This window comes from Phascolarctos cinereus, unplaced genomic scaffold, assembly GCF_003287225.1.
Source record: "Phascolarctos cinereus isolate Bilbo 61053 unplaced genomic scaffold, phaCin_HiC Scaffold_7;HRSCAF=346, whole genome shotgun sequence".
Lineage (NCBI taxonomy): Eukaryota > Metazoa > Chordata > Mammalia > Diprotodontia > Phascolarctidae > Phascolarctos > Phascolarctos cinereus.
Genome location: NW_027556180.1, coordinates 67804918 through 67825191, shown reverse-complemented (window position 1 = coordinate 67825191; position 20274 = coordinate 67804918). Strand labels below are relative to the sequence as shown.

The 20274-nt window shown below is 41.8% G+C and overlaps 1 protein-coding gene across 1 annotated transcript; it reads left to right on the top strand.

The window, feature by feature from the left end:
* Nucleotides 1-4914: 4914 nt before the first annotated feature.
* Nucleotides 4915-19603, top strand: RUFY4 (RUN and FYVE domain containing 4). Its single transcript, XM_021002774.2, has 11 exons — nucleotides 4915-4960; nucleotides 5251-5357; nucleotides 7212-7337; nucleotides 8121-8227; nucleotides 9258-9401; nucleotides 9694-9760; nucleotides 11292-12140; nucleotides 12777-12883; nucleotides 17176-17322; nucleotides 18482-18592; nucleotides 19331-19603. Exons 1-11 carry the CDS (start codon nucleotides 4915-4917, stop codon nucleotides 19599-19601), a joined length of 2082 nt encoding a protein of 693 aa, XP_020858433.1. The 3' UTR covers nucleotides 19602-19603.
* Nucleotides 19604-20274: the final 671 nt, after the last annotated feature.

Genomic DNA, 20274 nt, shown 5'->3' with positions numbered 1-20274 from the left:
CTCAAAGACCTCCAGTGAAAGAAGCCTACTACCTCCCAAGGACATCCATGCTACTTTGGGGCATCGCTAATTGTTAGCAAGTTTTTTTTCCCTGATTCCAAGTCAGCTTTTCTGCAACTTCAGTCTGTCTTTATTAGTTCTGCCCTCTGAGGCCAAGCAAAATAAGTGTAATCTCCTCTCCATATGACAGCTTATCTAATACTTGAAGACAATTATCATGTCCCCACCTAAGTTTTATATTCTCTAATCTGAATATCTCTGGTTCTTTCAACCAATCCTCTTCTGACACAGTCTAGAGTCCCTGTTGCCTTCTTCCGGACACTTGCTATCCTTCCTAACATGTCTTTCCATGATTCAAATCAGGCTACCTACATTGTACTTCCCATATCTGTTCATGACTCCCAGTGTGTGCACCAAGTTCTCTGGCTCTCCAATGCTATCCCTAGATCCTAAGGAGTTAGAGGACCTTACAGGGATTAGGGAAGGGAATAAGCATTTATATAGTGCCCACTACGTGCTGGGCACTGTGCTAAGTGCTTTCTAAAACTGTCATCTCATTTGATCCTTATAACAACCCTGCAAGATAGGTGCTATTATTATCCCTGTTTTACAGATGAGAGGAATTGAGGGTTAGGAGCAGACAAATTACACTTGAATCTCTGGCAGAATTGATGAAGGAAGTCAGGAGTCCTGGCTCCGGTCTAGCTTTTTTCCTATTTTTCCATTTCCTAGGGTCTCTCTCCCTTTGCTTCTTTCTCCCTTTTCTTGAAATAAACCAGACTTTCCACTCAGCTAGGGATCAGGAAGGGATGAGTGTATGTCTTGAGGATGACTGTTCCTAGGAGGCTGACTTCCCCAGGGGGGGAGGGAGGATGGGATCCCACAGCCCAACTCTCAACTTAGATACTCAACCTAAGGACTAAATCCTGGAGGGGCCTGGGGAGAAGAAGGCAAATGGCAATAGCAGCACAAGATCCAGAAAGAAGACTAGAAAGGAGCTTAAAAGTCTTCTTTGCTGCATCATCATCCATGTCTCACCATCCAAAAATTAATGTCCCCTGCCAAGGCTCTGCTCTGGGCACTCTTCCCTTCTCTCTCTATACCGTCTTTCTTGGGGAGCTCCTCAGTTCCCATAAATACCATTGTCATCTTTCTGTAGATTACTCCCAGATCTATATAGCCATAGAGAGCCCTCCTCTGGCTCCTGGGCCCCAACAATCTACTAAACATCTCCAACTGAAAATGTCCAAAGTGGAACTCTATATCCTCCCCTAAACTTGCTCCTCTTCCAAACTTCCCTTTGTCTCTCTGAGGTACCACCATCCTTTTGGTCAGAGGTTCCCAGTCTCAGAGTCATCCTCCATTTTGTGCTTCTCTCTAACCCTACCCCATAGCCAACCAGTTGATAATTTTTGTCAATTCTATCTCCATAACACCTGTCCCATTTATTCCCTTCTCTTCACTCACTTAATCACCACCAGCCTAATTTGGGCCCTCATCCCCTCTTACCTTGTAATTGGTCTCCTGCTTCTAGTTTCTCACCCCTCCAGTTGATTCCCACCCCCATCATTGACAAAATAATCATCCTAAAGCAGTTTTGACTAAGTCACTCAAAAATTTTCCATAGCTCCCTACTACCTCTAGGATAAAAACAGACTTATTGGCTTGTCACTGTTGGTGACAAATATTAAAAAGGAAAGAGAAAAGAAGTTTAACAAACTTTTTTCAAAAACTTTAATTTAAAACATTTAAATGAGGAACCAGAGGCAAATAGGGTTAAGCCCAGGGTCACACTTCTATTAAGTATCAGAGGTCAGTTTTGAACTCAGGAAAATGAGGGGCATTTGGGTGGCACAGTGGATAGAGCACTGGCCCTGGATTCAGGAGGACCTGAGTTCAAATCCGGCCTCAGACATATAACACTTACTAGCTGTGTGACCTTGGGCAAGTCACTTGACCCCATTGCCTAGCAAAAAAAAGAAAAAAGAACTCAGGAAAATGAGTCTTTCTCACTCCAGGCCCAGCACTCTATCCACCTAGCCACCCTGTCTGACATATAGTGGGTGCTTATTGACTTGACTTGACTTCTATAGAAAGGGTCCATCAATAGAGCAACCATCATATCACATTCAATATTTGATATTTGTAGTCTCCTTCCACCATGAAGAGAGGAAGGTGTGTTTTATCAAATGAGATCTTTGTTAAGTGCTGAACACAGTGCCTGGTACATAGGCGGTACTTAATAAATGTTTGCTTCCTTTCCTTCTAGGGCTCTCAAGGCCCAGGCTTGGTCATTATAATTATGCAGCATTTGGTTACATTGTTATTGATACCATTCTTTCCATTTTCATTGTTATGATCATATATAGTTTTCTGCCTACTTCCTGCAGCATAAGCTTACATACATCTTTCCAAGCTCCCTTGAATTCTTAACATTAGTTATTTCTTATTGCCAAGTAATATTCATTGCATTCACATACCATAGTTTATTTAGATATTCCCTACTTAATTTGCACCTATCTTGTTTTCAGTTCCTTGCCCCCACAAAAAAGAAAAGAAAAGAATACTTTTGTGCAGATAGTCCCATTCTTTCTGTTTCAATCTCCTTAGGGCGTACACCTAGCCCTGAGACCTCTAGATCAAAGGTAGAGACAATTTAGCCATTTTCTAAGCTTAATTTTAAATTGCTTTTCAGAATGGTTGGATCAATTCACAGCTCCACTCCCCATGTGTACAATGCCTGTCTTCCTATAGCTTTTCCAACACTGACTTACTCATTTGCCGGTTTGCCAGATATGAAGTGAAACCTTCAAGTTGCTTTTAGTTGCATCTCTTTCTACTGGTGATTTGGAGTAATCTTTTATATGACTATTATTATTTTGCAATTCTTCTTTGGATAACTATTTGTTCCTCACTCTTGTCCATTTTTCCGTTGAAAAATGGTTCCTGGTTATTCATTTTAATGTTTAATATCTTGGACAGCAGACTCTTGTAAGAAATATTTGATAATAAGTTGTGTGTCACTCCTCACCCCCACTATTAATGGTTCCTTTTCTATCTTTGCTGCATTGATTTTGTTAATACAAAAGCTTTTGAATTTCATGTCATCAAAATTATGTGTGGTTTTTTTTTGCAACCTTTTTCTGTCTCTTGTTTGGTTAAGTATTCTCTCCTTATCCATAGCTGTGAGAAGTACCTGATTTTGCCCTCTTACTTTTTATACTTTTATACTTATCACGTATTCATTTTGAGTTGATTGTTCTATTGGTTAAGATGTTGACCTAAACTTTTTTTTTTGCCAACCTGCTTTTCAGTTTTCCTTACGGTTAAGGTCAATTCAGTTGTTTAATGTAATTTGTGGTCCTAGGTTTATTGTACACTGACTTATTGAGTTTGGTTGTCTCTGATTCTTGCTTAATCTGTTTCATTGGTCTACTTTTCTATTTTTTAGCCAGTACTAAATAGTATAATAATGGGTAATTACTGCTTTATAATGTAATTTGAGGTCTGGAAATGTTAGCCTCCTTTCATTACTACTTTTTTTCCCTTATGTTCCATAAGAGTCTAGACCTTTTACTCCTCCAAGGGAATTTTATAATTATCATATTTAGCTTTCTAAACCACCCCTTTGGTAGTTTGATTAGTGTAGCATTAGCTCTGGAAAGACTGGTCTTAACTTACATTTATAAAAATTGGTAAATTGGTAGTTTATGCATTTTGTAGTGATTTTGTATGGGATTTCCCTGTAATTTCCCCTTTGGGGGATTTTGTCGTTTATATATAGAAATGCTAATCATTTCACTTTATTGAGTTAATAATTGCTTATTCTCTGGGATTTTCTAAGCAAATTGTGTTGTCTGCAAATAAAGGTAATGCCTCCTCCTTGCCAAACTTTTTGCTTCAATTTATTTTTTCTCTCATTGCTATTGCTAGCATTTCTAGAACTGTGTCAAATAAAGGTGAATAGAAGGGAATTCTCTTTAAAACAGTTTTTAGAATAAACTTAATAGCAATCCCAACCAGAAAGTCAAATGAATACACAAAGTAAGAAATAAAATCATTTATAAACCATGAACTCCAAATAATATATAGCTTGCCAAAAGGAAATACACACTTTACATACAATACTTGATATGTGTCCTCATCCAGGGAAGGAATTCCTGATCAGGAAATTCCTTCTACCAATGCAGATTGGCACCTGCTCTGTGTGTATGTATATGTGTGCATGTGCACACACATATGCATATATATAATATAATAAACACATATGCACACATGTATGTGTATTGTGTGTGCATATATACATATATGTATGCATATATAATATATTTGTGTATATGTACATTATATATGGTTTTGTACTGTATCAATTTGCATTTATATGTGATTATATGCATATACTATTTATTTACATATTTATATGTAATTGTATATATAATATACACTATAATATGTAATAAGTATATGTGTAATATATGTAATTATATGCATATAAATTTTAACCAGATAATAATAATATCTTATTCGATATACCTACTTCCTATCTAACTTCTTTGTGTGTCCTTATTGGGATAAACTTTTTAAAAGGTTAAAGCCAGAGATGGGGAACCTCATGTGGCCCCCTACATGCTCAGGTGTGGCCCTTTGACTGAATCCAAACTTCACAGAACAAACACCTTAATAAAAGGATTTGTTCTGTGAAGAATAAAAGGATTTGTTCTGTGAAGTTTGGATTCGGTCAAAGGACCGCACTTGAGGATCTAGAGGGCCACATGTGCCCTTGAGGCTTCAGGTTCCCCACGCCTGGAGAGGAGGGATGGGGAAGATTGGGAAGAGCCTAGGGAACTTCATATGCTAAAAAACAGACAACCAGATAGCTGGAATCATGAAGAACCATTCCATTCCAGAGTCACTATGGAGGGAGATAGAACCATCCTAAGAGTTATCCAGGACCTCAAAAGTAAGTAAGGCCTCTAAGGTTTTCTTGGTTGGTTTCTAAAATGAGATAAGAAGGGGCAGCTAGGTGGTACAGTGGATAGAGTGCTGGCCCTGGAGTGAGGAGGACTTGAGTTCAAATGCGGCCTCAGACACTTGACACTTACTAGCTGTGTGACCCTGGGTGAGTCACTTAATCCCATTGCTTAGCTAAAAAAAATTTTTTTTAAAATAAAATAAAATGAGATAAGAAGTCAAGGTAGGGCTACTCCATTTTCAGCCTTGTTGCCCAAATGTCCATTTTCCTCTCTGCAGAAGTCACCTCTGCTATCCTTTGGGGATACGGGGAACAGGAACACCCAGTAACAGATGCCAGTGCTGAACTGCACGGACTCTGTGGCTACCTGGAGCTCTTGCTGCAGGTAGGTTGTGGGTCAAGGAAGGCTCACCGAAGTCATCCCCCTGACCACTAATGAACAAAGAGAGTCAAGTGAGCTTTCCCCCTGAAGGAGAATCTGTAGGCTCCCTCAGTCACCTGTTTCACTGTCTTACATGCCACATTGTTAGGACTGAGAGTAAACTTTACCAGTTTGTTTGCCTTGCTTTATCCATAGTTGGGCTGGAGAATAAATGGCTACCTCCTTCTATGCAATAAGCCTTAAGGGGCTTGGGTTCAAATCTCACCTTTGATGCTTACTACCTGTGTGACCTTGAGCAAGTCTCTTCACTTGGTAGCCTCAGTTTCCTCATCTGTAAAATGAGAGCATTGGCCTAGCTGGCCTCTGAGGGCCCTTCCGGGTTTATCCCGGTGATCCTATGATGCTGCCTTCAAGGTCCTCAATCTCCAGGGAATAGTTCTTGCTGCCGCTTTTGAATTTTCAGTTCAACATGTATTTTCTTACATGAAAGGCACCATCCCAGGCGCTAGGGACACAAAGCTTACCATATCATAAACCTAGAGCCGTCTGAGAGGCCGCTGAATCCAACCCCCTTATTTTATAGATGAGGAAAGGGATCTGGGGTATACGGACAGCAAGCATCAGAGTCGGGATTTAAAGCCAGGTCCTCTTACACCAAAGCCAGTGTTCTTTCTACGGCACCAGGATACCTACTTCCATCAATCACTTGGTTAATCAATGATTCATCAATGTGGGTCGTCCTTTCCTAGGGTAGACTGAAATACATCCTCAGTCTCACCTTCTATGAGCCTTATCCCTGTCTGCCCCCAAATCCTCCAGAAAGGAAGGAAGACTCATCCTGATGAGCTCAAATCTAGCCTCAGACACTTCCTAGCTGTGTGACCCTGGGCAAGTCACTGAACCCTCTTTGCCTCCGTTTTTTCATCTGTAAAATAATCTGGAGAAGGAGATGTCAAATCACACCAGTCTCTTTGCCAAGAAAACACCACAAAGGGTCGGAGATGACTGAAAAATGACTGAACAACAACAGGGATAAAAAGGTGAAAAATAAAAATAAGCAAGTCCTAGTGATGCAAAGGTACAAAAATTCTTCAAGGAGTATACAGTCTACAGTAGAGGGCAGGGGAGGGAAAATATGATAGGTATAAGGTAGCATGTCACCACGGTAAGGGAGAAAACAGTTTAATATACTTTAAAGAAAGGTGCAGAGGTGGATAGAGCACTGGCCCTGAAGTCAGGAGGAACTGAGTTCAAATCTGCCCTCAGAGCAAACACTTGACACTTATTAGCTGTGTGACTCTGGGCAAGTCACTTAACTCCAATTGCCTAAAAGAAAAAATAGAAGAAGACAGGTGCAGAGGAAAAGCTCTGAGTCAGAATGCCTGAGTTTGGGTCCTACCAGACCATCCTCAATCTCCCCAGCTGCCAGGTAGCCAGAATCTTACTGTTAAGATTCTAGAAGGCAGCACAGGCTAGGTGCTAAAAATATAATAAAATAAAAACTTAATTGGGGAAAAAAAATGAATGAATGAGTATAAGATGGATGAGCAAGAAAGAAAGAAAGAAAGAAAGAAAGAAAAGAAAAGAAAGAAAGAAAGGAAAAGAAAAGGAAAGAAAAAGGGCAGCTAGGTGGCACAATGGATAGAGCACCAGCCTTGGAGTCAGGAGGACCTGAGCTCAAATCTGACACTTGGCACTTATTAGCTGTGTGACCCTGGGCAAGTCATTTAACCTGATTGACTAGCCCCCCCAAAAAAAAAAGAATGGATAAGCTAAGGAAAAAAATGTGTGGTCTGATTGTGAGTTTAGAGGAGAAAACGTCTTCATGCCTTGCTCCCACTCCCTACCCTGTACCAGTTTGATCAGAAAGATCGGAGGAGATTCCTGGGACCCCGGAAAGATTACTGGGACTTCCTTTCAGTGGCCTTGCAGAGGAATGGTGGAGACACGGAAGTCGTTCGATTTGTCTACACCCTGGACAAGGTAGTTATCAGTAATAGGTAGAGAAAAAAAGGACAGGGGAGACAGCCAAATTAACTATACCCACCATGACCTCCTCCTTCAATACACCTTCCCCCCCCATTCACTCTGTGCCCTACCCCTTGATTCTGAAGTTCCTTCTCTCTCTCTCTCTCTCTCTCTCTCTCTCTCTCTCTCTCTCTCTCTCCCTCCCTCCCTCTCCCTCCCTCCCTCTCACTCTCCCTTTCTTTCTCTCTCTGTCTCCCCTCTCTCTGTGTCTCTCTTTGCTTGTCCCTCTCTGTTTTTCTCTCTTCCTCCCTCTGTCTCTCTTACTGTCTTTATCTCTCTGTCTCTGCCTGTCTGTCTCTGTCTGTCTGTCTCCCTCTCTCTGTGTCTCTCTTTGCCTGTCCCTCTCTATTTTTCTCTGTCTCCTTCCCTCTGCCTCTATGTCTCTGTCTCTGTCTCTGTGTTTCTCTGTCTCTTTTTGTCTCCCCACTCAGCCCCTGAGCTGTTAGCTTTGATTTTCCCAGCACACAATCATATACTGTCCCTTTAATGTTTAAATTCAGCATTACCCTCTCATACCCTCAGTTTCCTCATTTGTAAAGTGAGGGAATTGTACTAGCTTAGTCTTTCCTTTTCCTTCCCCCACAAATTTTCTCTCCTGGCCCTAGATTCTTCTTCTTTATATCCTGGTATCCTACATATCCTTCAAAGAACTCACTGGCCACTTAGGCATCTTCTTACCTCTTCCTTGCTACTCCCCCAAGCTCTTCCCACCTCACCCACTCCCTTATTATTTTTTAGCTGAAGACCACTGTGGGAAGAGGTCGTGCATTTATCCGTTTCTGTCTGGCCCATCGACAGTTGGCTGACACTCTGCAGCTCTGCCTCCTGGACCCTGAACTCACCAGGTCAACAATAACCACTTCTTCTGCCCCTGGACATTTCACCACTTCATTGGATATATGTGTGTATGTGTATATATGTGTATACACATACACACATATGCATATACATATGTCCAATAAGTGTGCATATATATAATGTATATATGCAATGTGTAATATATACCCAATATGTATCCAATGTGCATATATATATATATAATATATATAATCTAATATGTGTGTATGTATATATACACACACACACACAATGTGTATATATCTAATACAATATATATACAATGTGTGTGTATGTATACAGATACAGTTATAATGGGTATATATATGTATATTCAATGTGTGTGCATATATCTTCTATATCTAATATCTAATTGAATATGTATATACACACATACACATATGTGTGTATGTACACATACACATATGTGTGTATGTACACATACACATATGTGTGTATGTATATAGATGTTGGTATATCCAATGCAGAAGGAGAGTGGGGGAGGGGATGTTTCATATATTACAGCATCAAAAAATAAAAGGACCAACTGTCAAGGGGATGGATAGGGATGTGGAGGAATGGGGAAATGGGGAATATACCAAAGGTTGAACCAGTAGTGGTATAATACAGAAAATTAACTTTCCCCTAGATTCACTGTCTCATAACCCACTTTGGGGATACTTATATTCCCATTGCTGGGAAATTTTTTCTGATACCTAACTTCAGTCTCTCCTGCTACCATTTCATCCATAGCTAGGCACAAAGCAAGAGGAAACAGAGATGGCAGGGGTTGGGGGAGGAGAAGAAGGAAGGAATAGGAAGGAGGCATCAGAGTAAGGAATAAAACCCAGGAATAAATGGATGGCCTGCTTCTGGGGACCCTCCTTGTACAAACCTAGGAACTTTAGAGGGAGAGAAATTCTTCTGGAGAAATTAGATAAGAAATTCATTTCTTGGAATTGAGGGAGGTGGGGAGCAGTACAGGAATAAGAATGCTGGGGCCAGAAGTTGGTGCCTGAGCTGATGTGACTGCCCTAGGGAGTGGTATGGGAACCAAAGCCCCTTCCTGTGCCCAGAGCTCAGCACTGACATCCTAGAGACGCTTTATGTTCTGAATGGAGTGGCTTTTGATCTCGAGTTGCATCGGTGTGATCTTGATGGGGGCTGGCCTATGTTCTCAGAGTAAGTGACCTTCAAACAGAGGAGGAAGACCCCCACTGAAGGGAATGGACTTCATCACTCACTAATCCCTTTGGCCCTGTCTCACACACACATACACACACACACACACACACACACACACACTTTTTGTGTCACTATCCCATCTCTTTTTGCCCTGTTCCCCTAAGTTCCCATCATCTCTTCATTGGTCCACCCCCAAAGATGACCAGAGGAGGGGGGAGATGTTACAAATGTGGCCAAATAACTAAGCTAGAGGGAGAGACAGACTATCCCTCTGCTTCAATCCTTTCAGGTCACGATGCCAGGATTTCAGCATAACTCAGGAAAAGTTAAGGACAAATCAGCCTCAAGAGCAGGAGGTACTGTCCTTTGTCCTTACCTTAGCATCTTCCTTGACTCTTCCCCGTTGTATCCAGTAGATGGAGCAGTAAGTAAGCTGTAAATTCCAGGAAAGAAGAGCTGGTAGCTCAGATAGGTGAACACTGGAAGCAAGGGGCCAGGATGAGTGAGAGAAGGGAGGGTTTACTCAGGAGTGATCGAGAGATTAGGAGAGAGAGAAGAAAGGGAGTTCTGGGGTCCTGCAAAGTCCCTTGAGGATGGCTGAAGTCTCTCTGGGAAGAGAGAACATAAGAGTCATAGCCAGGCAGTGAATAAGCATTTATTGAGCCTCTACCATGTGTCAGGCACTGTACTAAAGACAGCTTTCAAAGCTCTCGAGAAGCTCAGGGTCCAACAGGAGAGACAGCATGCAAAAAGCAATGTATGAACAAGCTATATAGACATGATAAATTGGAAATAATCAGCAGAGAGAAGGCACTCAAATTAAGGAGAGGAAAGACTTCCTGTAGAAGGTAGGGTTTTAGCTGGGACTTGAAGGAAGCCAGTGAAGGCAGAAAGTAGAGAAATGAAGTGGGAGAGTATTCCAAGTATGGGGGAGAGGCAGTAAAAATTCCCAGAACTGAGGAATGGAGTATTTTATTCAAAGGATAGCAAGGAGGCTGGATCAAAGAGTAGTGGGGTGGTAGGAAAGGTTGGAAGTTGTAAGAAGATTAGAAAGGAGAGGAAAACCAAGTTATGAAGAGCTGTGAAAGCCAGAGATATAATAGTTGATTGTGGAAGTGATAGGGAGCCAATGGAATTGATTGAGTAGTGAGTGACATGGTCAGATCTGTGCTTTAGGAAGATCACTTGGACAGTTGAGTGAAGGGTGGACTGGGGTGGGGAGAGATGTGAGGCAGGGAGACCAACTGCCAAGCAATGGTAATAGTCCAGGAGTCAGATCCACTTCAGGGTGTCAAAGGGGAAGAGGGGAGTATGCGAAGGATATCACAAAAGTAAAATGAAGAGACCTTGGCAACAGATTGGACACGGGGAGTGAGAGAGGGTGAACAGTTGAGATTGATACCTAGTTTGGGAGTCTGGGTGCCTGGGAGGAAGATGGTACCTTCAACGGTCATAGGGAATTTAGGAAGATGGGAGGTTTGGGAGATGGAGCGGAAACAATGAGTTCAGGCATGGGATCTCAGAGTTGAAAGGGATCTAATTGAACTCCCTCAGTTCACAGAAGAGGAAACTGAAGTTGTGGGAGCTCAGAGACTTGCTCAGGGTCACACAGGTAATGAGCAGTAAAGCTGGGGTTCAGACTATGACTCTCTGACTCCAAATCCAGAGCACTTTCCAACAGGCCAAATTTTCATTCAAGAGGTAGCCAAAGCAATGGAGTTGAGGCATTCAGGAGGAGAAAAAAGAAAGAAAAAGATGGCAGAGGCAGAGCTGCAGGGCAGAGGAGTCCTGGGGAAATGGAATAATCTGAATATTCAGATCCACCCAGAGCTGACCAAAGGGAGTTTGTCTGGAGATAGAATCACTTATTTGGGGGCTTCTCCCTAGATAAAAGTCACACATCTCACAATCAAAGGAGTCCAGTCCAAGAAGACACCAACCCTCTTTGCTGGCTGTGACCTCCAACCCCAAGGAGATGACCCCAAGGGGGTCTGCCTAGTGAGACCTAATGGTGTTGGGATACAAGAATCCCTGACAGAAAAGAAGATAGAAGATCCTAAGAGCAGTATAAGTCAAGGGACACTTGAGGGTTCCAGAGGACTGGAAGTGTTCCCACACCTAAGTTCCCTGCTTGGGGAAACTAGGATGATGCCCCAGGGACAGAACCCCAGACTTCATAAAAAGCAACATGAAAGTCTCCCAGGAACCAGGATACCTGGGTTCCCTCAAGTTAGTCAAGAGCCAGATCAAGAAAAGATGCATCAGAGAAAGGAAGAAAAAGAATGGTTCCTAAGAGGAGGGCTCACTGAGCCAATGTGTACATCTCCAAAGAATCAAACACAGGTAGATCTCAGTCTTGTGAAAAAGAAAGAGGGGGAAAAGGTGTCTCCAAAGACAGTGCGGATTAAGAAGGAACCATCCGTCAGGACTGAGGACAGAGGTGAGCAGATGGCACTAGAAAGACAGAAAATGCCAACAGATCCCGGAAGAGGAAGGAGAGACCAGAAATCTGCTCCAAAGTACCAGCCAAATACCTTGGGGGAGAGGCTTGAGGAAGAAGAGTCAGGACCCAGAAGGGAGCATGAGATCCATGGAGTCCCAAGGGAGTCCAAGATCTTTCAAGGCCTGGAAACAACAGGGGAGAGGCACAAAGATAATGAGGCTCAAAGACAGATGCCTGATGAAGCAGAAGAGCAGGAGAAAGGGCACCTAAGAGATACTAAAGATGTAATCAAGGTAAGAATTACTCAACGTGGCTAAAAAGGTCATTTTATCTAAATGTTTGCCTCTCACCCAAACCAATGGGACTTTTTTCAATACTCCCTGCTTTCACCATTCTCTTTCTCTCTCCTGTCTCCATGTCTCTATCTCTATTTCTCTGTGCCTCTATCTCTGTCTCTCTTTGTCTCATTCTTCCTGATTCCTAAGTCTGCGAAGTCCCTGCCCTTTGCTTCATGTCATCCTATTAGATGTGAAAATAGACAACCTTTTGTGGGTTTCAAGACTGTTATTAAACCCCTATTCAGCCTTTTCTTCTCTAGACTAAATTATCTCACTGCCTTAATCCTAATAATTTCTTTTCCTGCAATTTAGAAAGTTTCCCCCTAGGTTCTAGGGCAGAACCAAAGATAAAACTCAGGTATTTTGTGCCCAAGCCTTGTTCCTAGATGTGACGTCTGCCACAGGGATGGCCCAGTATCTGGGGATAACTGAACATCCAGCTGATGGGGATCAGCTGGGACATCTCAGCCAACAGCAACCTCCAGCAGGTGGTGTCTCTTTCCAACTTACCAGCTCCTCCACTCAGCCTCCCATCCCCTCTCCCCCAAGCCATCCTTGGGTGCATGGGTATTTGATGTCCTTGTCTCACAGAACCTCAAAGAATGTCTACAGAAGGCTGAGGAACAGTCCCAGAAGAAGGAGAAGCTACTAATGACCCTGGAGGAGAAATTGAGATCGCTGGAAGAGCAGTTGTTCAGGTAACTTGAAAGAGTAGCTAAGGTGAGGGAGGTGAAGTGGGTCTCCAGTGGATTAGCTTCCCAAGAACATATTCAGAAAACCAACACCATTCTCTTCTCATCTCTGTATATTCTCCCTTTCCACATACTCTGGGACATTCTCTCTCTCTCTCTCTCTCTCTCTCTCTCTCTCTCTCTCTCTCTCTCTCTCTCTCTCTCTCTCTCTCTCTCTCTCTCTCCTTTTCCCTTTCTCTGTTTCTTTCACTCCTTTCCCCTTCCTCTGTCTCTTTGGCTCTGGCTTTCAATTCTTTGCCTCCCCCTACACCTCTGTCTCACTGTCTGACTCTCTCCCTCCTTTTATCTCCAGACACCATCAGCCTTACCCCACCCCATGCCTGCAGGGTTCTAGTGGAACAGCCAGCTGTGATTTAGGCTGAGTCAATGTGTCCATCACTGACTGTCTATTCTATTGAGTAGTGAGAACTCTCCATGAGTCTAACACATGACACTTTCAAGTTTGATTTTTTTTTTATTTTTAAGTATCATCAGCTAGACATCCAGCCAATCCCTACTATCGGATCAACAGTGGATAAGACTGGTGATTCATGCTGGGGAGGGAAACATTTCACCTATTCATAGAATCAGGCAGTGTCAGAACTGGAAAAGACTTTAGAGATTTTTTAATCCTACTGCCACCTCCCCATTTTATGGATAAGAAAACAGACCTGAGGAAGGAAGGGAGTTGCCCAAAGTTATACAGAAGGCAACTAGGAGACCTGAGACTCAAATTCATCCTTTCTAATGCCAAGTTTTTGCAATGGCTCTTAAACAATCCTGATCCAATCAGAAAACTCTCTGTGGCTGAAAATGCTCAGGTAGTCATAATGAAAGATTCCTCTTGCTAGGACTGGTGTCAAAAGGATTACCCTACTCTAACAGAACCACGGTATTGTCAAAAGAGTCCTGGGCCTATAGCTAGAAGAGTCATGGGTTGTAATCTTGCTTTAAAAACTTGCTAGCTATCTGACTCTGAACAAGTCATTTAATTTCTTTGAGCCTCAGTCTCCTCATCCGCAAAATGGAGATGATGAGAATGATAACAACAACATCCATAATACCTGCCTCAGAGGACTGTTGTGAGGATCAGAGGAGTAAAGCATGAAATGTGCCTTGTAAACTTTGAAGTACTATACAACTATCACAAAAGTGATGGGTACCAAGTACATCAAAAGTAAAGATAATTTACATAAGAAAGATACTCTCAAAGAGCAAATTCTTCCTGTTAAAACACTAAGAAAATTTATGATAATGACATCACCAAAAGCACATACGATGTCATCAATTTGAAACATTTTATAATTTTTATTTTATTATTCCTAGCTACATGAGCACCTTAGCTTTGTAGACTTTTTTTTGGAATGTTCATGCTCTGGCTACAGAAGGCTATCTCTCAAGGGTGTTCCACATGTCACAAATGACCCTGACATTGGAAAATAGTTATTTTCTGTCTTTTATGATATGATCAATTTCACTTTTTGCAATATTATTCAATTCCTTCTATTTCTAGTATCTTTCAAATCTCTTTTTGAAGAAAGCATTCATGATACATGGACAAGAGGCTTTTGAGCAGTCTACAAATTTCCTGCCTTTTTAATTTCCTAATTACAAAACATATTTCCTAACATATTTTTCATCATTGTTTCCTGTGCCCATCTTCACCATGTCACTAAGTCTCATAGCATATAATGTTTTGGTTTAGAGGAAATTGTCAAGTTCGTCATAGAATTTCTCTTCCCCATATTCTGCAGAGGTTGGCACATAGGCTCTAAGTATCCTCACAATGGTCTTTAACTTTTGCTCTTCATAAGTAATACAGGATGAGATGGCCAAATGTCCTGTAAAGCTGTGTTTCTTGTCACCCTTAGGCACGTGATGAAACCAACTCTGCACTCTTTCACTAGCCTCTCCAAAGAGAACCAGTGATGCATCCTTCCACTTAACCACCATTTCCTTATGTTTTCTAGTTCCATTCATACCAAGAATGCCAATATTGATATGATTCCGTTCGTCCAGTAGAATCTCACATTTGGAATGTCAGTAGTTAAAGCAATAGCTACAGGTAGCCTAAAATCTGTAGTTCCTAGTACCCTCTGACCCCTGCAGAAGGGAAAAGGGGGTGGGGTCACACGGGATTGAAGGCCATCTTGTATTTTTCTTCACTCCATGGGTTACCATAGTCAAATAATTCATCATCTAGTGGCCAGCCTACTGGTGAAGAATGCAATTAAACCATCTACTAGGTAGAATAAAGGTCAAGATTAATCATTGATTAGAAAAGATAAGAAGGTATGTATCCAAACATAATCATTTCACCCTGACCTATTCAAAAGAGGTATTGACCCTGAAATAGAAAATGGTTAAAAAGAAAGACATTCTGACTATCACCATTTCCAACAGAAGTTTAACTGGCAAAAGACAATTGCCTCAACACAGAGGCCAAAAGAAACTCAGCCAACAAATATTGATCTTCTAATACAGTAAAGAGATATAGAAGCTCATAATAATACCAATATGGCATTTAAATTTCTTTGCAAAATGTTACAGGAAAGGTGACAAAAGGCTACAAGTAATATCACATCACACAAAAAATAAAGGTTAGTGGAAGAGAAAGCCAGTCTGAAGGAAACTTGGTGCAAAACCCAAACAGTAGAAATCATTCCAAGAGCTGAAATTTTGAAAGCATTGAGAAATCCGTTTTTAAATTATCTGAAAGGAAAAGTGGAGGAAGAGAGGATACCATCACGGGAGGAAGGGGGGAAGTGGATAGCACTATTATCCAATGCCTAATTTCTCATCCCTATAAAATCTTTATGAAAATAATCTATCCACATATTGAAGTTAGTCAATAAAAATATGAAAAGAGAATATAGAAGCTTTCTCAAATGATTTTCTATGCCAGACCACATCTTCACAGTAGTATAAATGACTGAATAGCAGTAGGATAGAAATATAAGATTACACTGTATTAATAAACACAGTGTTCGTTGGTTTTTTAAAAATCCTTAATTAAGGGGCAGTTAGGTGTTGCAGTGCATAGAGCACCAGCCCTGAAGTCAGGAGGACCTGAGTTCAAATCCAGCCTCAGACCAAACTCTTGACACTTACTAGCTGTGTGACCCTGGGCAAGTCACTTAACCCCAATTGCCTAAAAAGAATAAAACCAAAAACCTTAATTAGTATAAAATATGGCCTGAAAAATTTATATCTTTTAAGCATGGAGTTATCATGGACACACTGAGATCATAAAAGATTCCTTGATATCCAAAACCATAGAAATAACTTGTTACACAATCTCCTAATTACCAACATTAATTGAGGAATAAAACAAGAAGGCAGGTGTTTGCTACAGTGATGGGAGATGCCTTGAAAAAGTCCAAATGGAACAGAAACTCCCTATATGAGGGGAGGGCTTCCAAATGGAGATTTACAAATGACATTATACTGATTGCCTCAAGTTCTAGAATCTCTCATGGAGATCCATGACAACGAAATTTATCAGCCCAAAAATTCACACAGGAAAAACCATATGGACAAAGAATACCTATAGTCCAGACTATGACATGCAATTGGATGGACAGCCCACTGAGATAGTCTAAGCAATTAATCTAAAAGTATTAATTAGGCACCTTCTATTTGCTAGGCTATATGCTTAACACTGGGCATAAAAAGACAAGAATGAAACTTTTCTGCCTCCAAATGCAAGTCCCTGCCCAGAAGGAAGTGACATTCTATTGGGAGAGACAGAACATATACAAATAAGTGTGCATAAAATAGATATAAAATAAATTCAAGATACATATTTTATGGGGAAGGACACTAGTAGTAGTTGGCAGAGGGGGAAGAAGCAGAGATCAGGAAAGCCTTCATGATTTGCAGCGCTATGAAGATAAAGAGATTTAAAACAGAAGAGGTGAAGATAGAGTATGTTCCAGGTACAGAAGAAAGCTGGTGCAAAGGTGCGTAGATGGAGTTGGAAAGAGTGAGGAAAAAAGTTTAGAAGAGGGATAGGTTTGAGGGAAAAGAAAATTACTTTTCAGGTATGCCAAGTTTAAGATTTGAAATATCCAAAGATCTCTAGACTGAAGATCTGCATTCAAATCACGGCTCTGACACACACTAGTTGGGTGACCTTAGGAAAATCATTTCACCTCCCTAGCTTCAGTTTCTTCATCTATGTTATCTTGGCATGATTTTCATATGCCAAGAAACAATTCTATCCCTGCCTCAAACTCCAGATGCCTCTCCCTATCCAGATGCCAAGAGCAGCAGGCCCAACTGAGGACAGAGCTGGAGCAAAGGCAACAGGAGGCTGAGAAGAGAGAGGACCGGTACCAACAGGAGCTCAAGGAGCAGCATGAGCTGGTCCGAGCCATGAAGAGACGCATGGTGGAGCTGATTCAGTAAGGGATGGGAGACATCCCATCAGTAAGGGGATGGAATAGGAGGTTGGATATGGAAGGAATAGACCTAGAGCTTGGGGCATGAGAGGGTAAGGTGGCCTGTGGGAGTGAGAAGGGATGTGGAAGAAGGGATGACAGCAGACATAAATGGTAGGAAGACCCAATCTGTTCATCACTAGTAGTGCTCCCCTCTTCCCAATCACCATAACTTCTGTGTAGGTCTCAGTGTAAGGTCAGGGTTCTGGGGTATTTGCTCACCAGCCTCAAGCAACCACTATTTTTTTGGATATGTTCTGTATAGTACCACCATGACTATGTAGTACTAGGCACAACTTAAATAATAATAAAAGACTTGGTCTCTGCCCTCACAAAGCTTACAGTCTACTTGGGAAGAGAAGAAAGACATTGACACATAAACAATATTACTAGTAATACAGCACTGTGTTTAGGTGGTAGGGATAGGGACCGAACTTGTGATTTCATTGGTAGAGGAAACTCCATCTACCAAAGCAGGCTGCCACCTTCTCTGTAGCTTATAGTCTTAGACTTTCCTAGCACACTGAAAGGTCATTATTTGCCCAAGATCATAGAGCCAGTGTGGGTCTGAGGTAATACTTGAACGCAGGACTTTCTGCTTCTGAGACCAGCCTTCTATCCACTACATCATGGTGCTAAATTATACAATTTAGCTCTGAATGTTGGATGAGTTCAGAAAAGGAGAATCATTATGAGTTGGAATGGTTGGGAAAAGCCTTGTAGAGGAGACAGGGCTTAAGTCTTCAACTTTGGAAGATAATAATAGTTTCAAAAAGTAGCCCTTGTCTTCAAAGAGCCCATTACTCTAGTTAGGAAGAAAACCTGTGCATACACTGAGTGTCAAATGGGACTAATACAGGCATTAACTAGCACAGAATTTCAGAGGAAGAAGATGCCTCCTTCCTCTTCCTCCTTGGCTTCAGTCATCAGGGAAGGCTTCATGGAAGAAGTGGAATTTGAGTTGGACCTTGAGAGGTATGCACAGTTAAATAGTTCAAGTAGAGATCTGTTTCCTCACCTGTTCTTTGCCATCCCCAGTGATTCACTGACAGACCTCAACTCCCATCTCCCCTCTGCTTTTCTGTCCTTCCTCAATCTAATTCTCTCTGTCCCTTCCTTCTAGGGAGAAGGACAGCCTCTGGCAGAAGACTGAGCATCTCTCTTCCCTATCCCCTGGGCTCTGTCTAGTCTGTAGCAAGGTTTTTGGTCGCCTGTCTAGGAGATATAAATGCAGGTAAGGACAAGAGGTGTGTCCTTCTTCTAAGACCTCCATACTTCCTCCCATCCCAGTGTCCATATTCTAAGACTTCCATACTTCCTCCCAGCCTCCTTCCCCCTCCCACTTCAAGGCAATGGGAAATGCAAGAACAGAAAGTATGTAAAAGAAGCATTGTGAGGTTGTTCTTTTATTACACTCATCCTCGATCACACCCTGGACACACACCCAGGGCTAGTTCTAGGCTTCACAGGAGGTCAAGACAGCCATCCCTGAAAAGGATTAAGCTGGTAGACATAGGCTGAAAATGAAAGGAACCAGGAAGGGGATGGGATTTTGTAGCCTAGCAATTAGTTGAGTGATTCATGGGCTTCTCATCTATAAAGGGATTTCTTTGACAGAAGGTAGAATGATCAAGCTGTCTTCCACCTCCATTGAGAATAGATCAAGGGGAAATACAGGAAGAGAGAAGGAATTGAGATATGAGGGAACTTGTCGTTTAGGGAATAGAAAACATTAGAAAAGAAGGAATAACGGTATCTGGAAATCTTGAGAAGGCAAAGTAAGACCCAATGTACACGTGAACAAGGGTCAGGGCTGTTCTGGTATAAGGAAGTAGACAGAATGACCTGGGATTCTAGCATGTATGGTTCATGTCCTCCCTGGCATCAATTTCACTGCCCAAATCAGGCCCACAGCAACAGAAATCCCTGCTCTCCTTTCTCCTCCTGCTTTCGCTGACCTCTACTTACCTAGAGGGCTCTGGATCTCCACAGACTCTGCGGAGGCCTCGTCTGCCATGCCTGCTCTGTGGATTACAAGAAGAAAGAACGATGCTGTCTATCTTGCCACCAGAAGGGAGAAACCTAGGTCGATTAAGTCAAGACCCCTTACCTTAGGACTGGTCTCTTCCTTATTTTATGATCGTTGGATCATTAGTCCCAATCCTTTCCTTAATGATCTTCATGTCCCCTTACTGGCCAAGGTGATTCAGAAAGACAAAAGCCTCTGCCCTCTAGGAACTTAGAATCTAACACAGAAAACACTCTCTTAGATTGTGCTCAGAAAGCACCGTATGTAGGAAAGCACTTAAATGGATTCCTCTGACTATGAGACATTGGGAAAAGTTTGTCACTAATTAGGAGCCAAATTAGTGACAAACTTTTCCCAATGTCTCAGTCAGAGAAATTAATTTGAGTAAGTCTCCGGTGTCAGGAACAGCTAGTGGCCCTTTGGAAAACTGAAATTTCCAGCATTGCCATTTGTGATTGTAAATCCAAGTTTGATTTGGTTAAAGTTTGTCCTGAAACTAAACTATGATGTGGTCTTTGTTTAAAGTGAGATGTGTCCTCCTATTAGGATAATTGTGGTAAATCACAACAATGCAAAATACATTTGCTATTTGACATTAAGGCTATATTGGAGCAGCTAGGTGGTGCAGTGGATAGAGCACTGGCCCTGAAGTCAGGAGGACCTGAGTTCAAATCCGGCCTCAGACCAAATACTTGACACTTACTAGCTATGTGACCCTGGGCAAGTCACTTAACCCCAATTGCCTTAAGAGAAAAAAAAGACATTAAGGCTATATGCTTGAAAATTGAATGGATCAGGAAAACCTGAGTTTAGATTTGAACTTAAACACAAATCCTACAGGGAAGTAGGAAGGGAAGTGTATAAGAGAAGGGGGGTTGACTAATAGA